Source organism: Pan troglodytes, chromosome 14, assembly GCF_028858775.2.
Source record: "Pan troglodytes isolate AG18354 chromosome 14, NHGRI_mPanTro3-v2.0_pri, whole genome shotgun sequence".
NCBI classification, from domain to species: Eukaryota; Metazoa; Chordata; class Mammalia; order Primates; family Hominidae; genus Pan; species Pan troglodytes.
In genome coordinates, this window is record NC_072412.2 from 81,484,953 (window position 1) to 81,500,797 (window position 15,845).

Genomic DNA, 15,845 nt, shown 5'->3' on the forward strand with positions numbered 1-15,845 from the left:
AGAGAAACTTGCTTACCTTTTAATTCTACATAATTTGATGACACATGCATTGGCTTCCTTCCTTACACACTTTATGTAGCTTAAGTATTGCTATACTCATCGTAAACTCAACCTGTAGTAGAGAGGTGCTTCCTGGACTGTTCACACGCATGGAATTTACTCAATTTCTTTGTAGTAATATGTTCTTGTCATAGATGATAGTCTTTAATGCCCACACTTTCATATCCCCACAATTCTACCATGCCGCCTCTGTTTCCTAAAGAGTAGGACATGGTGTTAACTGGAACTTGATGTAAGGTTTTTAATTTAGAATATTTTGTTTTATACACATTTCTAGTCATTCATATTTTGCAATCAATGTGACAGCCTTTTGAATGCTTGAGGATCATTTGCAGAGAGCCAAGTGCCAGGACTGACCGTAGTTCTGCCAAATCTTCATTTTTAAGATCCACATGGCAAAAACGAATTTCTCTGGGTAGGGATATTTATTCAGGGAAATTTGTAGGACTCAGAAGAGCCCTTTTGTGTAGTCACAATGGTGTTTCATCATCTAATTAGTAGTCATTGTTTCATGGGTTTCTCTAATGGTTAAATGATACCACACCAGTAAGGCATTTAGCATTAGCCTCTAGCACATTGTAAGGTTGCAATAAATATTAGTTGCTGTGATTGGAAGAAATTTTAGGCCAGGATGAACATGATAACCTTGGCTTGCACCTACCCTGATCTTTAAATAATTTTGCCTGAGCCCAGCCACATGTATTATAGCAAGAGGTGGGATTATAGAGCCTAGAAGATACAGGTATTCCTGTTCACCCCCAAAATGTAAGGAGTCAATAACGCTGTATTCAAATTCCTTGAATAAGTTAATTCAGGAAATAGCTGAGATATTAACATGCATACACATAGTACTAAGTGTTAGGAAAATACTCATGAGAGACTACGTAACCTCATAAAGCACAATTGTCTAAGATAGGTGAGCATATTGGTCACTGCAATGAAGAATGGTGAGGCTTTAGTGGAGGAATTTCAGGGGGTTTTGAGCACAGGGAGAGCCTTGATTTACAGTTATTTCAGCTAACAAAACTTTTGATTAAAACCTATGTGGGGGGCTGGGCACAGTGGCTCATGCCTGTAATCCCAGCACTTTGGGAGACTGAGACAGGCGGATCACCTGAAGTTGTGAGTTCGAGACCAGCCTGACCAACATGGAGAAACCCCATCTCTACTAAAAATACAAAATTAGCTGTGTGTGGTGATACATGCCTGTAATCCCAGCTACTCGGGAGGCCGAGGTAGGAGAATCGCTTGAACCTGGGAGGCAGAGGTTGTGGTGAGCCAAGCCTGGGCAACAAGAGCAAAACTCCATCTCAAAAACAAACAAACAAACAAAAAACCATGTGGGACTTTGGCTTATGTACTAGGGCTGTCTTTGTAGCCTTTGGTCCTTTTAATGACAGTCTGACTCAGGTTGAATAATCCTAGTACAGTGTCTATGCCAGGAATGCTTTATCAAAGGCTGTTTCCTGTTACCAGTTTCAAAACCAGAGGAGGTAGTTGAAGACCTTATGGTGTATAAAACTAAGGTTGTGGTTCCATTCCATTATAATAAAGTGGGGGTAGCTGTTAGAGGTATGTGACTATATCACATGTTTTGTATCAGTTCTATTAAAATCAAAACCAATGTGTTCATCAGGCATTTCCCATTTAACCAGATAATGCTTAAAAGCTAACATAAAATACCAATTAAACAATCGTTGGTGGAAGTTGTAGCACCTCAGTCAATCATCTTGGAAGTTGGAGGTGACTCATTTTAATTGACTTGTCAGCGTGCCTCCTTAAAAGCCAGGCACCAGGGCCAAAGGTTATTTTATAACTGAAGTGGCTGTCATCAATAACTTTAACGTTTATGAGGTCAAAAATCCATCTTGAGTGTTGAACTCTAAGGCCTTAACAAATACGTGTTTGAGAAACCTGACAGATCTAAACACTTAAATTTAAAAAAATATTTCTGTATTTTGAGAAGCATTTTGGCAGCACCAGCGCTAGGCCTGGCTTCCCCATCTGCTTGGAAGTAGCAGGATGTAAGGTAGGCACTTGCATTTTCATGACAGGATGTCAACTCTAATGCCAGGGTGTCGGCATCTAAAGCACATGAAATCTCCTTGAAATCTACTAGACTTTATTGGTGCTCCAGACACTTGTCAAACAATTGAATCATGAATTGACGGTATTAGATCAAAAGTATGCCTGAGACAGCTGCTAATTATTCACTCCAAACTCTTCAGCTTTTTCATACGTTGAAAATATTTATAATTAAAAGTTGAAAGAAGAGTACAACAAATACCCAGATATGCACCGTCTGGTTCAATTATTACAATTTTCCATACTGGCTTTATCTACATATGTGTTCATCCATCTATGTTTTTACTTAACCATTTTAATATAAACTGCAGATGTATTTCTCCCCCAAATACTCAGTATGCATCTCCTAAGAATATGAATATTCTTCTTTGTAGCTACAGTGTTTATTATACTTAAGAAAATTCAGATATTCCCCATTATCTAATATTCAGTTGACATTAAAACTTTCATGCTTGTCTCCAGCTACTTTTCACAGCACTTTTTATTTTGAATCATGACTTAAGGTTCACATATGTTTGATTGTTAGTAATTACTAGGTTCTTTAAATTGTCTCTGTATTAGTAAGCTCATCTGAAAGTAACATTTCTGGTTTTTACTATGACAAAATTATCTTCACCATATTAAAAAATTATAGTTACGAGATATTCATGATTACTATAAGTCAGGACTACACCATGGGCTTTGTAAATTTTACTCACATCCTAATGTTTAAAAAGCCAGGTTATATTTTGTCACTAACATTCACAGAAGAATGTTAGTTAAAAGTGCTTATCTTGAGTAAGTTCTATATAATTCACAAACCTACAGTTAACATCATTTGTGATGTTCCTGTGTGTCCTTTATATGAGCCAAACAAATATTTTATTTAGGTCCATAGAAAATAAGTTATATATATCAGCAAACAAGTATGCTTCCCTTGATTCAACAAGAAGGATAAGCCAGCTGCCAGGACCTTAGAACTAGGTTGTGTAATTAGTAAAAGTGAATGAATTCTGTGAAATTTATGCCCACTTGCTCCTTTTTATTTCTCTGGGGGGAGAGTTAACTAACTTCAGTTGTTAAGGTTTTATGTTATATAAGCCATCACAAATATTTCCTGGAGATAGAGTGAATATAATCTTGCTGATTTATCTCCTTTTGGATGACTAAGTTAAGGTTAGTTTTTCTTTTTGACTCTTTTCACATTTATTGCTAGAGAACTGTAATAACTGAGTTTAGCATTTCAATGTTACTCTATGAACTTTCATTAAACTAGTAATTTTCCTTATTTTTAAATAGAACATATGTACTAGTTTATTAAATAATATTGAATATCTCCTTATTATTACTTTGAATATTGAATACCTCCTTATTGTATCAGTTGTGGGGAAACAATTACAAATTTATTTTCTGTTTTTCATCAGCTTTTTTCTGTGTCCGACAGAGAAACCTCATGCCTTACATGTCAAATAAAACCCAACTTAAATTAGGCAAACAAGCAAGTAATAACCGATTGATTATATTTTTTGGAAGTTTATTTAACTTACTATTCTTTAAAAAACGTTTTCTTTAGGCACTCGAAGACTCCAGCTTCCTGAAAAGAAGTGGCAGGGACAGTGGCTACGGTGACATCTGGTGTCCTGAACGTGGAGAATTTCTTGCTCCTCCAAGGCACCATAAGAGAGAAGATTCCTTTGAAAGCTTGGACTCTTTGGGCTCAAGGTCATTGACAAGCTGCTCCTCTGATATCACGTTGAGAGGGGGGCGTGAAGGTGTGTTGTGTTTTGGCTGTCAGTTTATTTGTTCGCATATTAAGGGAGAACTGGGAACAGGAGAGAACAGAAAAATGGAGCAAAAACTAGGCAAAAATTTCACTTAGAAGTGGATTTTCATAGAGACTGGAGTATAATTGGGGGTTTTGTTTTTTTTTCTCCTTCATGATGGTGATAGTTTCATTTTTGAAAAATTTCATTTCTGGAAAGGACTGGGAGGTGACAGTTAATAGTGGCCTGTTTTATCAGTGATAATCTATCCTGGCTCTTCTCTCTCCAGATTCAGGCTTAATTTGTGTTCAAGAGTTCTATAAACTGATATATCTAAACATAGAAAGGAATATAAGATTCTGCAAAAAAAAAAAAATATCTTCTAGTTTCTGAGTAACTTTCAACCTTGGCTTTTTTCAAAAGATTAAAAAAACTCTCTTAAGCAAAAAAAGAAAAATATTTTTACAATTATTTCTGTAGATGAGAAGAAATGATTGCTATCTATCATGATAGAATATTATGTTAAACTTTGTAGATTGAGTAATATACCACCACCTAACATGCAGGTAGAAATCCTCTTTTGGTCCTTTCAGAGTCAGAGCTAACCCAGGACAGAGCAAGTGTGAAAGGAACATGTTAGAGACATTCTGTTGCGGGAAGGAACCTTCTTTCAAAATCCCAAGCTTATGGTCAGTTCAGTTATTTCAATGCACATCTTATTCCTGTGGCTACTGGGTATAGCGTCAGCAATTTCTGAGTGTACATCTCCAGCTATTCAGATTTGACTAGATTGAAATCACAAGTAAAGTTTTTTTTTTGAAATATTTCTGTGCTTCTATCGACATCAACGTGAAAACATTGAGTTCTGGCTGTGATTTGTGCTTAATTGTTAGGGATTTTACATTGCTTGTGTATTTGGAATATTACTTTTCTATTTCTAGATATTTTTCCTAGCATATCTATGACAAAAATGTCAAAAATCAGCAAATTTAAAATAATTGTACAGCGAACACACATGTATTCGCTGCCTAATTCCACCATGATGTTTTACTATGCATGCTTTATCTTATACTCATCTCTCTCTCCTCTCTCTCTCTTTCTCTTTCTCCCTCCCTCCTTTCTCTATTATAATTTAGTCATCTTATTTTTTGAGGCATTTCAGAATATATCACACTTGTCCTAAATACTTCAGCATGAACATCATTAACTAGAATTTATTCTTTGTTTTACTTCTGATGTGAAACTTATATAAATACAACATGCTATGAATTTGTTTTCCAAAAAACCAATCAACAATTTATTAAGCATGGTAACAAAAAACCTGAAGGCTTTATCTTTTAGAGTAGTAGTTTTTAAAAATAAAAAATGTGAAACGCTATTTCAGCATTAACCTTTATAATTACTGCCACACGTATTGGCTGTTTGCTGTCAAGGTGTGACATTTTCATAGCCCAGATGACGATTCCAATACGTTTAAGGAAATGAATCTGAGTATGTGATTCATCTGAGTGGTTAAAGCTGTAAAAGCAGAGGCTGAAATTCTGAACCCGCTGTATTTCTTTTCCCTTACTGAAGAACCTACTCCATGTAATGACAGAATTTATATCTAGTCAAGGAATAAAAGGGGAAGGGATAGAGGGCATGTGGGAATATGCAGGCTTCAGTCAGTTCAGATGCAGTGGCCCACCCAGCGGTGTGGAATCTAAGTCGTCTTCTCAGATCCTTGTTGGAATGGGCACCTGTCCATGTAACCAAAAGCAGAAGGCCACTGTCACATCCCTTTCTGATCTTGGAAATGGGGCTGCAGACCTTGTTTAAAGAGTGCGTAAGTGAAGTCTTGGAAATTACAACTAAGCGGGGAAAAAAAGCCTGGGATGGAGGCACCAGGCCAATAAAGCTCTTTTGTGATCAGTGTGTTAAAATTCTACTGCTACTCTCTAGATTGTAGTCCTAAATTGATGAGCACTATAATGTAGGGTAATATTTTTAGGATAACAGAATTGCAATGTCACATTCTCTAGTTTTATGTGAAAACTCATATCAAGAATGATACTTTGGGGGAAAAAATTCTCTGCAGGACACCGTACTGGGCTAAAAAATACTTTTTCTTAAAAGTTAAAAAGTAAAATAGTCTCTTTATGACTTTAAAATTCCACATGTATGGATTTCGGCAGGAGTAATTGATATACTTATTGGAAATGAGAGATAAATGTCTGATTTTTTAGAAGGTGGTAAAAAGAAAGCACCAGTTTATTGACTACTACTCCTCATGGTCATAGCTGCGTTTACTTTCCCTCTTTTGCCAAGACTCTACTGTCCTTTTACTCTGTCCCTGTCTCATAGCTGTATGTTAAGCGACTTCCTGTAGACTGTTCTCAGTGTTATTTACTGTAGCTTCCTGCCAGGCAGGAGGGAGGGGAAGAGACTGCATTTAACTCAGGTTAACCCTGCAGGTGCTCTACCTGCTGAGAGCTTGTAGCTGTCAGGCACTGTGCACAGCCAGTCCTGGAGAGAACCCTGGTGAGAAGCAAGTAACATTTCCAAACCTTTACAAATGCACAGGAGGCAGGAAGAGAAGGGTGGGAAAGAGAGACAGCTTGGCTTGGATCTGTAGTGTTGTTCTCCCCCCTTTTCTTCCTTTGTCTTTAAAAGAGTAGATTCATTCTTCTTCTTTTAAGAAAGCAGATTACTATTTGTATCTATCTGACCTTGAGGAGTATCAAAGGGTGTTCTTTTGAATTTGTGTTTAAATGATTTTGAATCATAATACAGCGTTCCCAATATAATTTCCATGGCCACTCTGAAGAAACTGTGAGTTCTGTGCTCTCATTTGGGCATAAGACTTCAGATTCCTTTGGAACTTTAGAAGTCATCCAGTCCAGCCTCATATCTAATGTGTGATTCTGGTTTATAGAATCTATCCAGACCCTTTACAAGCTTTTTTTTTTTTTCTTCTCTTTCTACATCCTTCCTGATCTCTCTCCTCACATATATTATAGATAGCTGCATGCCTTATTTTAAATTACTGAGTTCTCCCAGAATTATTTTTGCATGTTGTTTTAAGTATCTGTGACTCCATTGCTAGATTTTATTTCTATGTATTACATCAACAAATCTTATGGAAAATCATGGAGGAAGAGATTGAGAAAAAAAGGGGCTCACTAGTAAAATAGGACTTATTCTTCTTAGAGCCTACAGCAGCAAAAGAATGTACTGCATGTGCCTCCAGTATGCAAAGCAAGTTCCTCCTAATGGATCTTATCACAACTTCGTGACAAATTTCTAAAAATATTCCCTGCAGTTAGCAGTGGCAGCACTGGGTTTCTAAGGGAAAGACAAAGCAGGCGCGCTGTGTGGGTTTCAGTTAGGCGAATAATCTGGAGAGTAAAGCAAATTCTTGTGCCTTCTTTATAGGTTTTGAAAGTGACACAGATTCGGAATTTACATTCAAGATGCAGGATTATAATAAAGATGATATGTCGTATCGAAGGATTTCGGCTGTTGAGCCAAAGACTGCGTTACCCTTCAATCGTTTTTTACCCAACAAAAGTAGACAGCCATCCTATGTACCAGCACCTCTGAGAAAGAAAAAGCCAGACAAACATGAGGATAACAGAAGAAGTTGGGCAAGCCCGGTTTATACAGAAGCAGATGGAACATTTTCAAGGTACTGAGATGGGTGTGATTATTGAGTTTCGTATGCTTTTCGAATATGGTGGGATGTTAAATGTGGTAAAAAGAATGGCTCTTAAATGTGTTTCATAGATCATATATTAAGCTTGACTAGTGAGAATATTTTTCATCCCTCTATTTTTAGTTATACGTATCTTGAAGCCATTTCTTCTGTTTTAGAATGTCAGCATATGATTTGCTAGGTCTTTTTTTAGATGCATGACTTCAGTTTATTGGTATTTTTCAGCTTACCAGATAATTTATATTGTTCATGATGAGCCCTGCCATGTAATGTTTTTCCTTTTTTGATTGATCTTAGTGGACATGAAAAGAATCCTTTAATTTCTCAGCAAATTAGCAGAACAGAGTGTGGTTTTGCAAATCCAGCTTCCTCTCATGGGGAGGCGTACGGTTTTGAAAGTGGTTCGGACTCTTAGGATGAACGAAGGTTTCCTGACATAGTTTTGGATGACTTAGCCAACCGTAGATTCCAAGTGAAAAAGAGGCCCCAGAATTTCATCTCGAAAATCACCTCTCCTAATTCTTGTCCGCAAATATTTTCTCCTGCTGATATGTTTGCCATGGGGCTATATGGACTGACGAGGTCAGAAATACTTGTCCTGGATCTGGCTGTCTATTATGCTGCTGATTTGAATTCAGAAAGTAACACCCCAAATTGTTTGTTATGTGCCTCTTCCTTTTAACACAGCTTCTAATGAAGTATCTTTGGCCTGTGTGTATCTAGCTATCCTTGAGTTAAAATGAGATGCTGTTATAATAACTTTGTCCTAGGAGCTGTGGTGGTGATGAGAATGGAAACTAATTTGCTTTGTTCACAGTGGTGTAAACTTTGTGAACCAGAAAGCATGCCATTTGTGTTCTGTGTCACAAATGCTCATACAGTGTCTTAACCGGTTGGATGTTTTGAACAGTAATCAGAGGAGGATTTGGGGCACCAATGTGGAGAACTGGCCAACTGTACAAGGAACTTCAAAGTCCTCTTGTTATTTGGAAGAGGAAAAAGCAAAGACAAGAAGCATACCCAACATTGTAAAGGATGATCTTTATGTGCGCAAGCTCAGTCCAGTCATGCCAAACCCAGGGAATGCTTTTGATCAGTTTCTTCCCAAATGTTGGACCCCAGAAGATGTGAACTGGAAAAGAATAAAAAGGGAAACTTATAAGCCATGGTATAAAGAATTTCAGGGATTCAGGTTTGTCGTTGTGCATGTTTCTGTCACACCAGTGTTCATTCAGTACCCCAGCTGGGGTTCTATGTGCATGTTTTTTATAATAATAAGAGAGACAGAGAAAGTCTAATTAGTTCTCTAGTATCTGCAGAACCTATATAATGGAAATGAATTTCTGTTTAAATTTAAACCTGAGGATCTAGATCTTAAAAAGCCCTGTTCTATACATAGTCATAGCACGGCATTATTTTTAGTAGTTCTGTTTTTCTCCAATTCTTTGTCTCATTCCCTCCTCCCTTCTTTTCTTCATGTCACTCACAGTAGAAGGAATTCAGACTCTGAGGATGAGGACTCAGGTTCTGACAGAAGCGCCACCGTTTTTAGTAGAGCACAAAAAGCAGAGCATAGGCTAGACGGCAACTGCCAAAGACCTTCACTCTTGCTGGAATTAGCTACCAAACGGGCTGTAAAATCACCGGACTCCCATGCAGCCAGGAGAAGCAGTAGTGCTTCGGATGAGCCCAGGTGCCCCTGTCTGCATGAGCCTGCCTGCTGCAGGTCTGGCCTCAGACACCCCTCTGCCTGCTTCTGCTGCTCCATTAGCCTGGGACCTGATTGCACTGAATCAGGAAACCTGACTCACTTAGTGGACTTAGTACAAAAGCGTAATGTATAACACGCTGCTTTCTGTGCAACTACATCAGCTTGGAAGTCTGCAGGATTCAACATTCTTCTTTAGCACAATAATGTGTGAGACAGGATATATTTACATGTGGCAGTTCTTTTGAAAAGCCGGTTCAAAAAGGCTTGTTAGAAAGTTTACCTAATTTCACGGTTTTGCTGTGTGTGGAGATGTGGAAAAAGGAAATAACTTTCAGGTGGAGACTGGGAAGGGCAAGTCTAGAGAAAATGCAAAGGGAAGATTCCTTGAGCTCTTTTATAAAACTTCAGAGCAATTTATTTTCCCTTTTTCCTGCTGATTGCATATACCTATTGCATAAAGTGCATGATGCACAACTTGTGAAACTTTCAAAGATTATTCCTTCTTCTTCAGGGGACACTTAGGCCACTGTGGCAAATGGAATGAGAAAGGGATACCAGGGGCCAGGCGGGGTGGCTCACGCCTGTAATCCCAGCACTTTGGGAGGCCAGGGCAGGTGGATCACTTGAGGTCAGGAGTTTGAGACCAGCTTGGCTAAAATGGTGAAACCTTATCTCTACTAAATATACAAAAATTAGCCAGGCATGATAGAGGGCCCCTGTAATCCCAGCTACTCGGAAGGCTGAGGGAGATGAATTGCTTGAACCCAGGAGGCAGAGGTTGCAGTGAGCCGAGATGGCGCCACTGCACTCAGCCTGGGCGACAGAGTGAGACCCTGTCTCAAAAAAAAAAAAAAAAAAAAAAAAGGGTACCAGGGAGTGGCTTTTGTGTGTGCCTGGGAGGGGTACCTAGTCCATGCTCCAGCCTCATCCGTGGCCTCCATGGTGCCCAACTTTCCTGAGAAGTATGCTCTGCTCTTATTTCTTTAGGGATTATCCAGGAAAGTCATGGGTGTTGGATTAAATGCTAGTCTGTTTTCCTAGCAAGAGTCCCCCCAATGGTCCTCTAAAATGATTTACCCTCAGTAACTGGCTAGTTGGTCTGCTAATCACCTTTGGCTAGTCGATCTGCTAATTACCTTTTCTCCCTAAGCTTAATAAGATTCTCTTTCCTTTTTCCTCTCTGTGCATCAGTCAGTTTTTACTGCTTCAGGCCCTCCAAACATACTCTGATGACATCTTGTCTTCTGAAACACATACCAAAATTGATCCCACTTCTGGCCCAAGGCTCATAACCCGCAGGAAGAATCTCTCTTATGCACCAGGCTATAGAAGAGATGACCTCGAGATGGCAGCCCTGGATCCTGACTTAGAGAATGATGATTTCTTTGTCAGAAAGACTGGGGCTTTCCATGCAAATCCATATGTTCTCCGAGCTTTTGAAGACTTTAGAAAGTTCTCTGAGCAAGATGATTCTGTAGAGCGAGATATAATTTTACAGTGTAGAGAAGGTGAACTTGTACTTCCGGATTTGGAAAAAGATGATATGATTGTTCGCCGAATTCCAGCACAGAAGAAAGAAGTGCCGCTGTCCGGGGCCCCAGATAGATACCACCCAGTCCCTTTTCCCGAACCCTGGACTCTTCCTCCAGAAATTCAAGCAAAATTTCTCTGTGTACTTGAAAGGACATGCCCATCCAAAGAAAAAAGTAATAGCTGTAGAATATTAGTTCCTTCATATCGGCAGAAGAAAGATGACATGCTGACACGTAAGATTCAGTCCTGGAAACTGGGAACTACCGTGCCTCCCATCAGTTTCACCCCTGGCCCCTGCAGTGAGGCTGACTTGAAGAGATGGGAGACCATCCGGGAGGCCAGCAGACTTAGGCACAAGAAAAGGCTGATGGTGGAGAGGTCAGAGTGTGTTTCTGCAAGGATTTTGCTTGTAATGGATGGTCTTGTGTAACTTTTCTCATGCGAGAAAGCAGCTCATCGTGTTGCTCAACTATGCATGTCGCGTGCCATTTTGAAGCATCCCGTAAAATTTAATTTGCTTTGAAAAACCCTCAGTCGTTTTGTACAAAAAGTGCAATTCCATATTTGCATATCTCTAACTTATTTAGGCCTGTTTAAGACTGTATATACATAAACCTTGCCTTTGACTTAAGCAGTACTGTGGTACTATCCACCAATATGAAGTTTCTGGACTTCTCATGTTCAGGCATTTTTGTAACAGTCCGGTTATAGTTTGGTTTTATGTGTTGCTCACATTTTAGAGTGTCTGATTTTTTTGGGGGGTGAAATTTTCCCTTAAAATATGGCATTGCAAATTTCATTTAACTTAACTTTTGTTTTTGGCCTAGGTTTCTTGGACTATCATTTGTAACTTATTTTTATTTATAAAGTTCAGAGTAAACGTTGATGTTAAAATGCATGAATGGTATTTGCTGTCTGCTGAATTTTATATATATGTAATCATGGCCATTTTGATAGTTTGTATTATGCAACTTGCCTTTTTGATGAATGTTCAGTTTGTGGAACTTAGAGATGGACAAATCTGATTAGGTTGAATAAAATTAGAGGATCCAAATCTAACTTAACAGTTCCTGACAATGGGAAGCCTTTTCCTATGGATTTGTTAGCTCAGAGTAAATTGAGGAAATTCTTCATTTTGCTTAATCTGAATTTCCTGAGATAGGAAATTGATGAGAACTTGAGACATGATCCAGAATGTGATGGAAGAAGTGACCTTTTGAGATTTGTCTGTCTCCAATTAGATTCTTAAGTGAAAGACATTGAACATTTAGAAACTAATATGACTGGGAAAAATGACTTTTTAATTTTTGGTTTTCTGGTTTCTTAGACTCTTTCAAAAGATTTATGGTGAGAATGGGTAAGTTGTGTGGTTCACAGCAAAAAATCTGTGTGTGTTGTTTGTTCTTTGTATAACTTACTGTATTTCTGGCATGGCATGTCACTAAATGGGGGTGTTGTGTGCTGTGCATGAGATTTTTTAAGTGGGAAATGTTTATTTTGCAACCTAATGGTAATATTTCTGTGTCTTGGTGCCCAGTGCAAGATAAAATTATTTGTTTTATTAAAAATTTAAACTTTAGCTTCATCCCTTCTTTTTTCCTTTTTAAAAATTTAATGAGTTGATTAAAAGTCACAAAAGCACTTGCCTAAGATTAGGTATATGTATTTTGGTATTTGGTTGCTACATAGACTAAAATTCTGATTTATGGACGCTAAAGCCCAAATTACTACATTTTAGAAAATCTGTGATGGAAAAAGAATATTAGCATTTACTTCAAGTTTAGAATACATCCAGTTGACATTATCCTATAATCGGCCAACTGGGAGCTTCGTTAGTAGGGATGCATTAAACTTCCCTAGGTGGTATTTGGAAGTATTATATTTTCAAGATTCCTGATTAGGGAAAAAAAAGTGCAAAATGGACCTTCAAAAACTGCAAAAATCTTTTTAATTTCTAATATCACTGTTGCAAAAACTACATTTTTTTTTTTTTTGAGATGGAGTCTCACTCTGTCGCCCAGGCTGGAGTGAAGTGGCGCAATCTTGGCTCACAGCAACTTCCACCTCCCAGGTTCAAGCAATTCTGCTGTCTCAGCCTCCTGAGTAGCTGGGACTACAGTTGCATGCCACCACACTCTGCTAATTTTTGTATTTTTAGTAGAGACGGGGTTTCACCAGATTGTTCAGGCTGGTCTCAAACTCCTGACCTCAGGTGGTCCATCCACCTCAGCCTCCCAAAGTGCTGGGATTACAGGCAAAAACTACATTTACAGTAAATCATTTATTCATTCTTAGTACAAAATCACAAGGTGGCTATATTAAGATATAGCCACCAAACTTTCTGTAACTTTGTGAATCTAAGGGCTAATAGTGTTTGAGCAAGAGGAAGAGAGTTAAAGGATGACAGATGTTTTAATCTGCTCAAGCCTCAGTAGCTGGATTTACTTCATCTATAAGAATCTCTAGTTTTGATAGTTTTTTATAACTTTGATAATTCAGAAATGTTGGAAGCTACTAAACGTAAAGCAATATAACCATTCTAGATGCCAAAGGTGTAACTGAGCCACAGGCAACAAATTGCAAGTACTTGTTAGCCACTGATTTTAAAAACCAGGGTCCCTGCATGCTTTCCGTGTGCCATGCAAAGGCACATTATCCCCTTTCCAGCTCATCTGCATGATGCTTAAGGATTTGCTACTCTCAAGTCATAGGAAAGCCATTTTAACTTGATTAAAAATCTCTTTGCAGCTTTAAGCATGTTGAATTGTAACTTTCAGAAAAATTTTCATTTGTAAATTAAATATAACTTTATAATGCAAGCAGCTCTCAGAAATAGTTGCTTTTCTTAAAGGAAATAAAAGTACCCAGAGTACAAGTATGTGGTGGAAATGTCAACATGCACAACCATTTCAGTGGCTGGATGTGTTCCCTGTAGTGAGGGGTAAATTATATGACTGAGTTAGAGAAGAAGACAGAAACCTAAAACCAAAGCTTGAAAAGCTAAAGATTTTTCTGGATTAGAGCTAACAGCAGCAAATGTTTTCTATCCCAAGATAGTTGTTTTGGATAGTACAATATTTGTTTTAAAGGCTGTTGTGCATGCAGTTCAATGCCAAGGTAACTACACAAATAAAGCAAGATTGTCTGTAAATTGAGACTGAATAATATATGACATGTCAAACAGTGGGAAGTATTATAATATGAATGTGTCCTCAGAAAACTCAAGTGTGTTTTGGACCACTTGAAGTCAAATAAGTCAAATTTATAACAAAGGATTTCTCTCTAGTCTGTCAGTTACCACTACTTTTTCTTTTTCTTTCTTTTTTTCTTTCTCTCTTTTTTTTTTTTTTTTAAGAGATGGAGTCTTGCTATGTTGCCCAGGCTGGTCTTGAGCTCCTGGGCCGAAGCATTCCTCCTGCCTTGGCCTCCCAAAGTGTTAGGATTACAGATGTGAGCCATCATGCCCTGCCCACCGGTGCTTTTCTTAAGTAGATCTGCTGCAGTGAAAAGAAAATAGAAATTTAAATTGGATTAAGTGTAGGCTTTTAATCTAGAACTTGTTTCATATTTATGCTGGGTGATATTTCTCTGAACATAATGTACGTTGTCAAGCTTGGCATACTTACCTGGAAAAGCATTATTGCTCAACATGCTGTCATTGAAAAATAACTGCCTATAACATGAATGCTTTCTTTTTTGTAAGGACTGGGTTAAAGAGAAATGTGCAATATCTTTTGAAGTCTGAGACTGTTAATTTCTGGCTTGCTTTTTGTTTGGCGTTTAACACCTGTCAGTTTGTCTGTTTATTTTTAAGACGCTTTGTATGTGGTAGCCGTTTCTTCTATGTGCTTTCGTCTTGCATGGATTTATGTCTGTATGGTTTCATGAAACTTGAAAATTTGGTCATGTGTTTTGGCAGAAGCAATTTATGACAAATTTTTTTGTAAGAATATATAGAAATAATCTTGTATGTGATTAAGCTGTTGAATCTGTTGCCAGTATTAATAGGAAATGAACACTGATTTCACATGAAGTTGTAATAAAAGACAATTAAGTCACCCACATTTCACTTATGGGTTTGGCCAAAAGATTCTGTAGAATTATAAAGGCTTATGACAGCAAAAAAGAAAGGGAAAAAAAGCCAATTTCGGTTATTTCTAGGGATTTCCCTCCACCCCCAGGAGACATTTGGCAATGTCTGGAGGCATTTTTTTATTGTCTCATTGGGTGGGTTGGGGTGTGTGCGCTACTGGCAACTAGTGCCTTCATAGCCAGCGATACTGCTAAATGTCCTACAGTACACAGGAGTGCCCTACAACAAATAGTTTTCTGGCCCCAAAATATCAGCAGTGGTGCTACTGAGGAACCCTCATTGAGACTATAAATCTATAAATGAAAAATCTACATCACGTTGCCTTTTTATTATAGTGTATGGTAATTCCAAAGCCTCTTGCCCAAGTTTTAGCATTGATTGCTCTTCAGAGAATTCCTATAGTACCTGATGGAAATATACTTAGAGGTACATAAATCAGTATGTTCCTATCTCCCTCTGAAAGTTGGGGAGCCTTAACCCTAGTATCATGGAATTTCTGTTTGCCGTATAAGGCTATCCATGATTTTATATTTGAGAAAATTTGCCACATGCTGGTTCTTTTCGATCCTTACTCCTTAGATAGTCACCTATAAAGTTCCTGAAAGTGAGTTCTAAAAGGAAATGCCTTAAAACTAGCCAAAAAGTGACAGGAGCATAGTAGGCAATCTGCAGAGTGGGAGAAGAGAGTAAGACTTTAGCAACCTTGTTTTATGATTGACACCTTCTTCCTTAAAGTTCCTCTTTTTCCTTCTAAATGCTATTTTAAAAAAATTCTATTCAACAGAAAGGCAAGATGCTAGATCTGTATTTTTTGGAAAAAATCCAGTTGCAGTTCTAAATTGGAGCCTTTCCAAATAAGGAAATACAAATGAAGCAGGACTTGTAAGAGACATACGATGTGATTTGCCAGCTAATCATCCTTCATTC

At 38.1% G+C, this 15,845-nt stretch overlaps 1 protein-coding gene across 46 annotated transcripts in view; it reads left to right on the forward strand.

The window, feature by feature from the left end:
- The window catches only part of LMO7 (LIM domain 7), a 310,361-nt gene that overhangs the window by 248,712 nt on the left and 45,804 nt on the right, over positions 1 to 15,845 (forward strand). For 20 of the 46 annotated variants that reach the window (XR_010150516.1, XR_010150517.1, XM_016925377.3 and 17 more), the window contains 6 exons: positions 3,698 to 3,896; positions 7,302 to 7,554; positions 8,492 to 8,773; positions 9,071 to 9,274; positions 10,484 to 11,203; positions 12,153 to 12,182. Coding sequence is in view for 44 of the 46 variants with exons in the window: in XM_016925377.3 (XP_016780866.2) it covers positions 3,698 to 3,896; positions 7,302 to 7,554; positions 8,492 to 8,773; positions 9,071 to 9,274; positions 10,484 to 11,203; positions 12,153 to 12,182 (1,688 nt within the window). In the remaining 2 variants the exon portion in view is untranslated. The remainder of the gene's footprint in view (positions 1 to 3,697; positions 3,897 to 7,301; positions 7,555 to 8,491; positions 8,774 to 9,070; positions 9,275 to 10,483; positions 11,204 to 12,152; positions 12,183 to 15,845) is intronic. The other 26 variants (XM_016925396.3, XM_063792212.1, XM_054665391.2 and 23 more) reach the window with 4 other exon arrangements.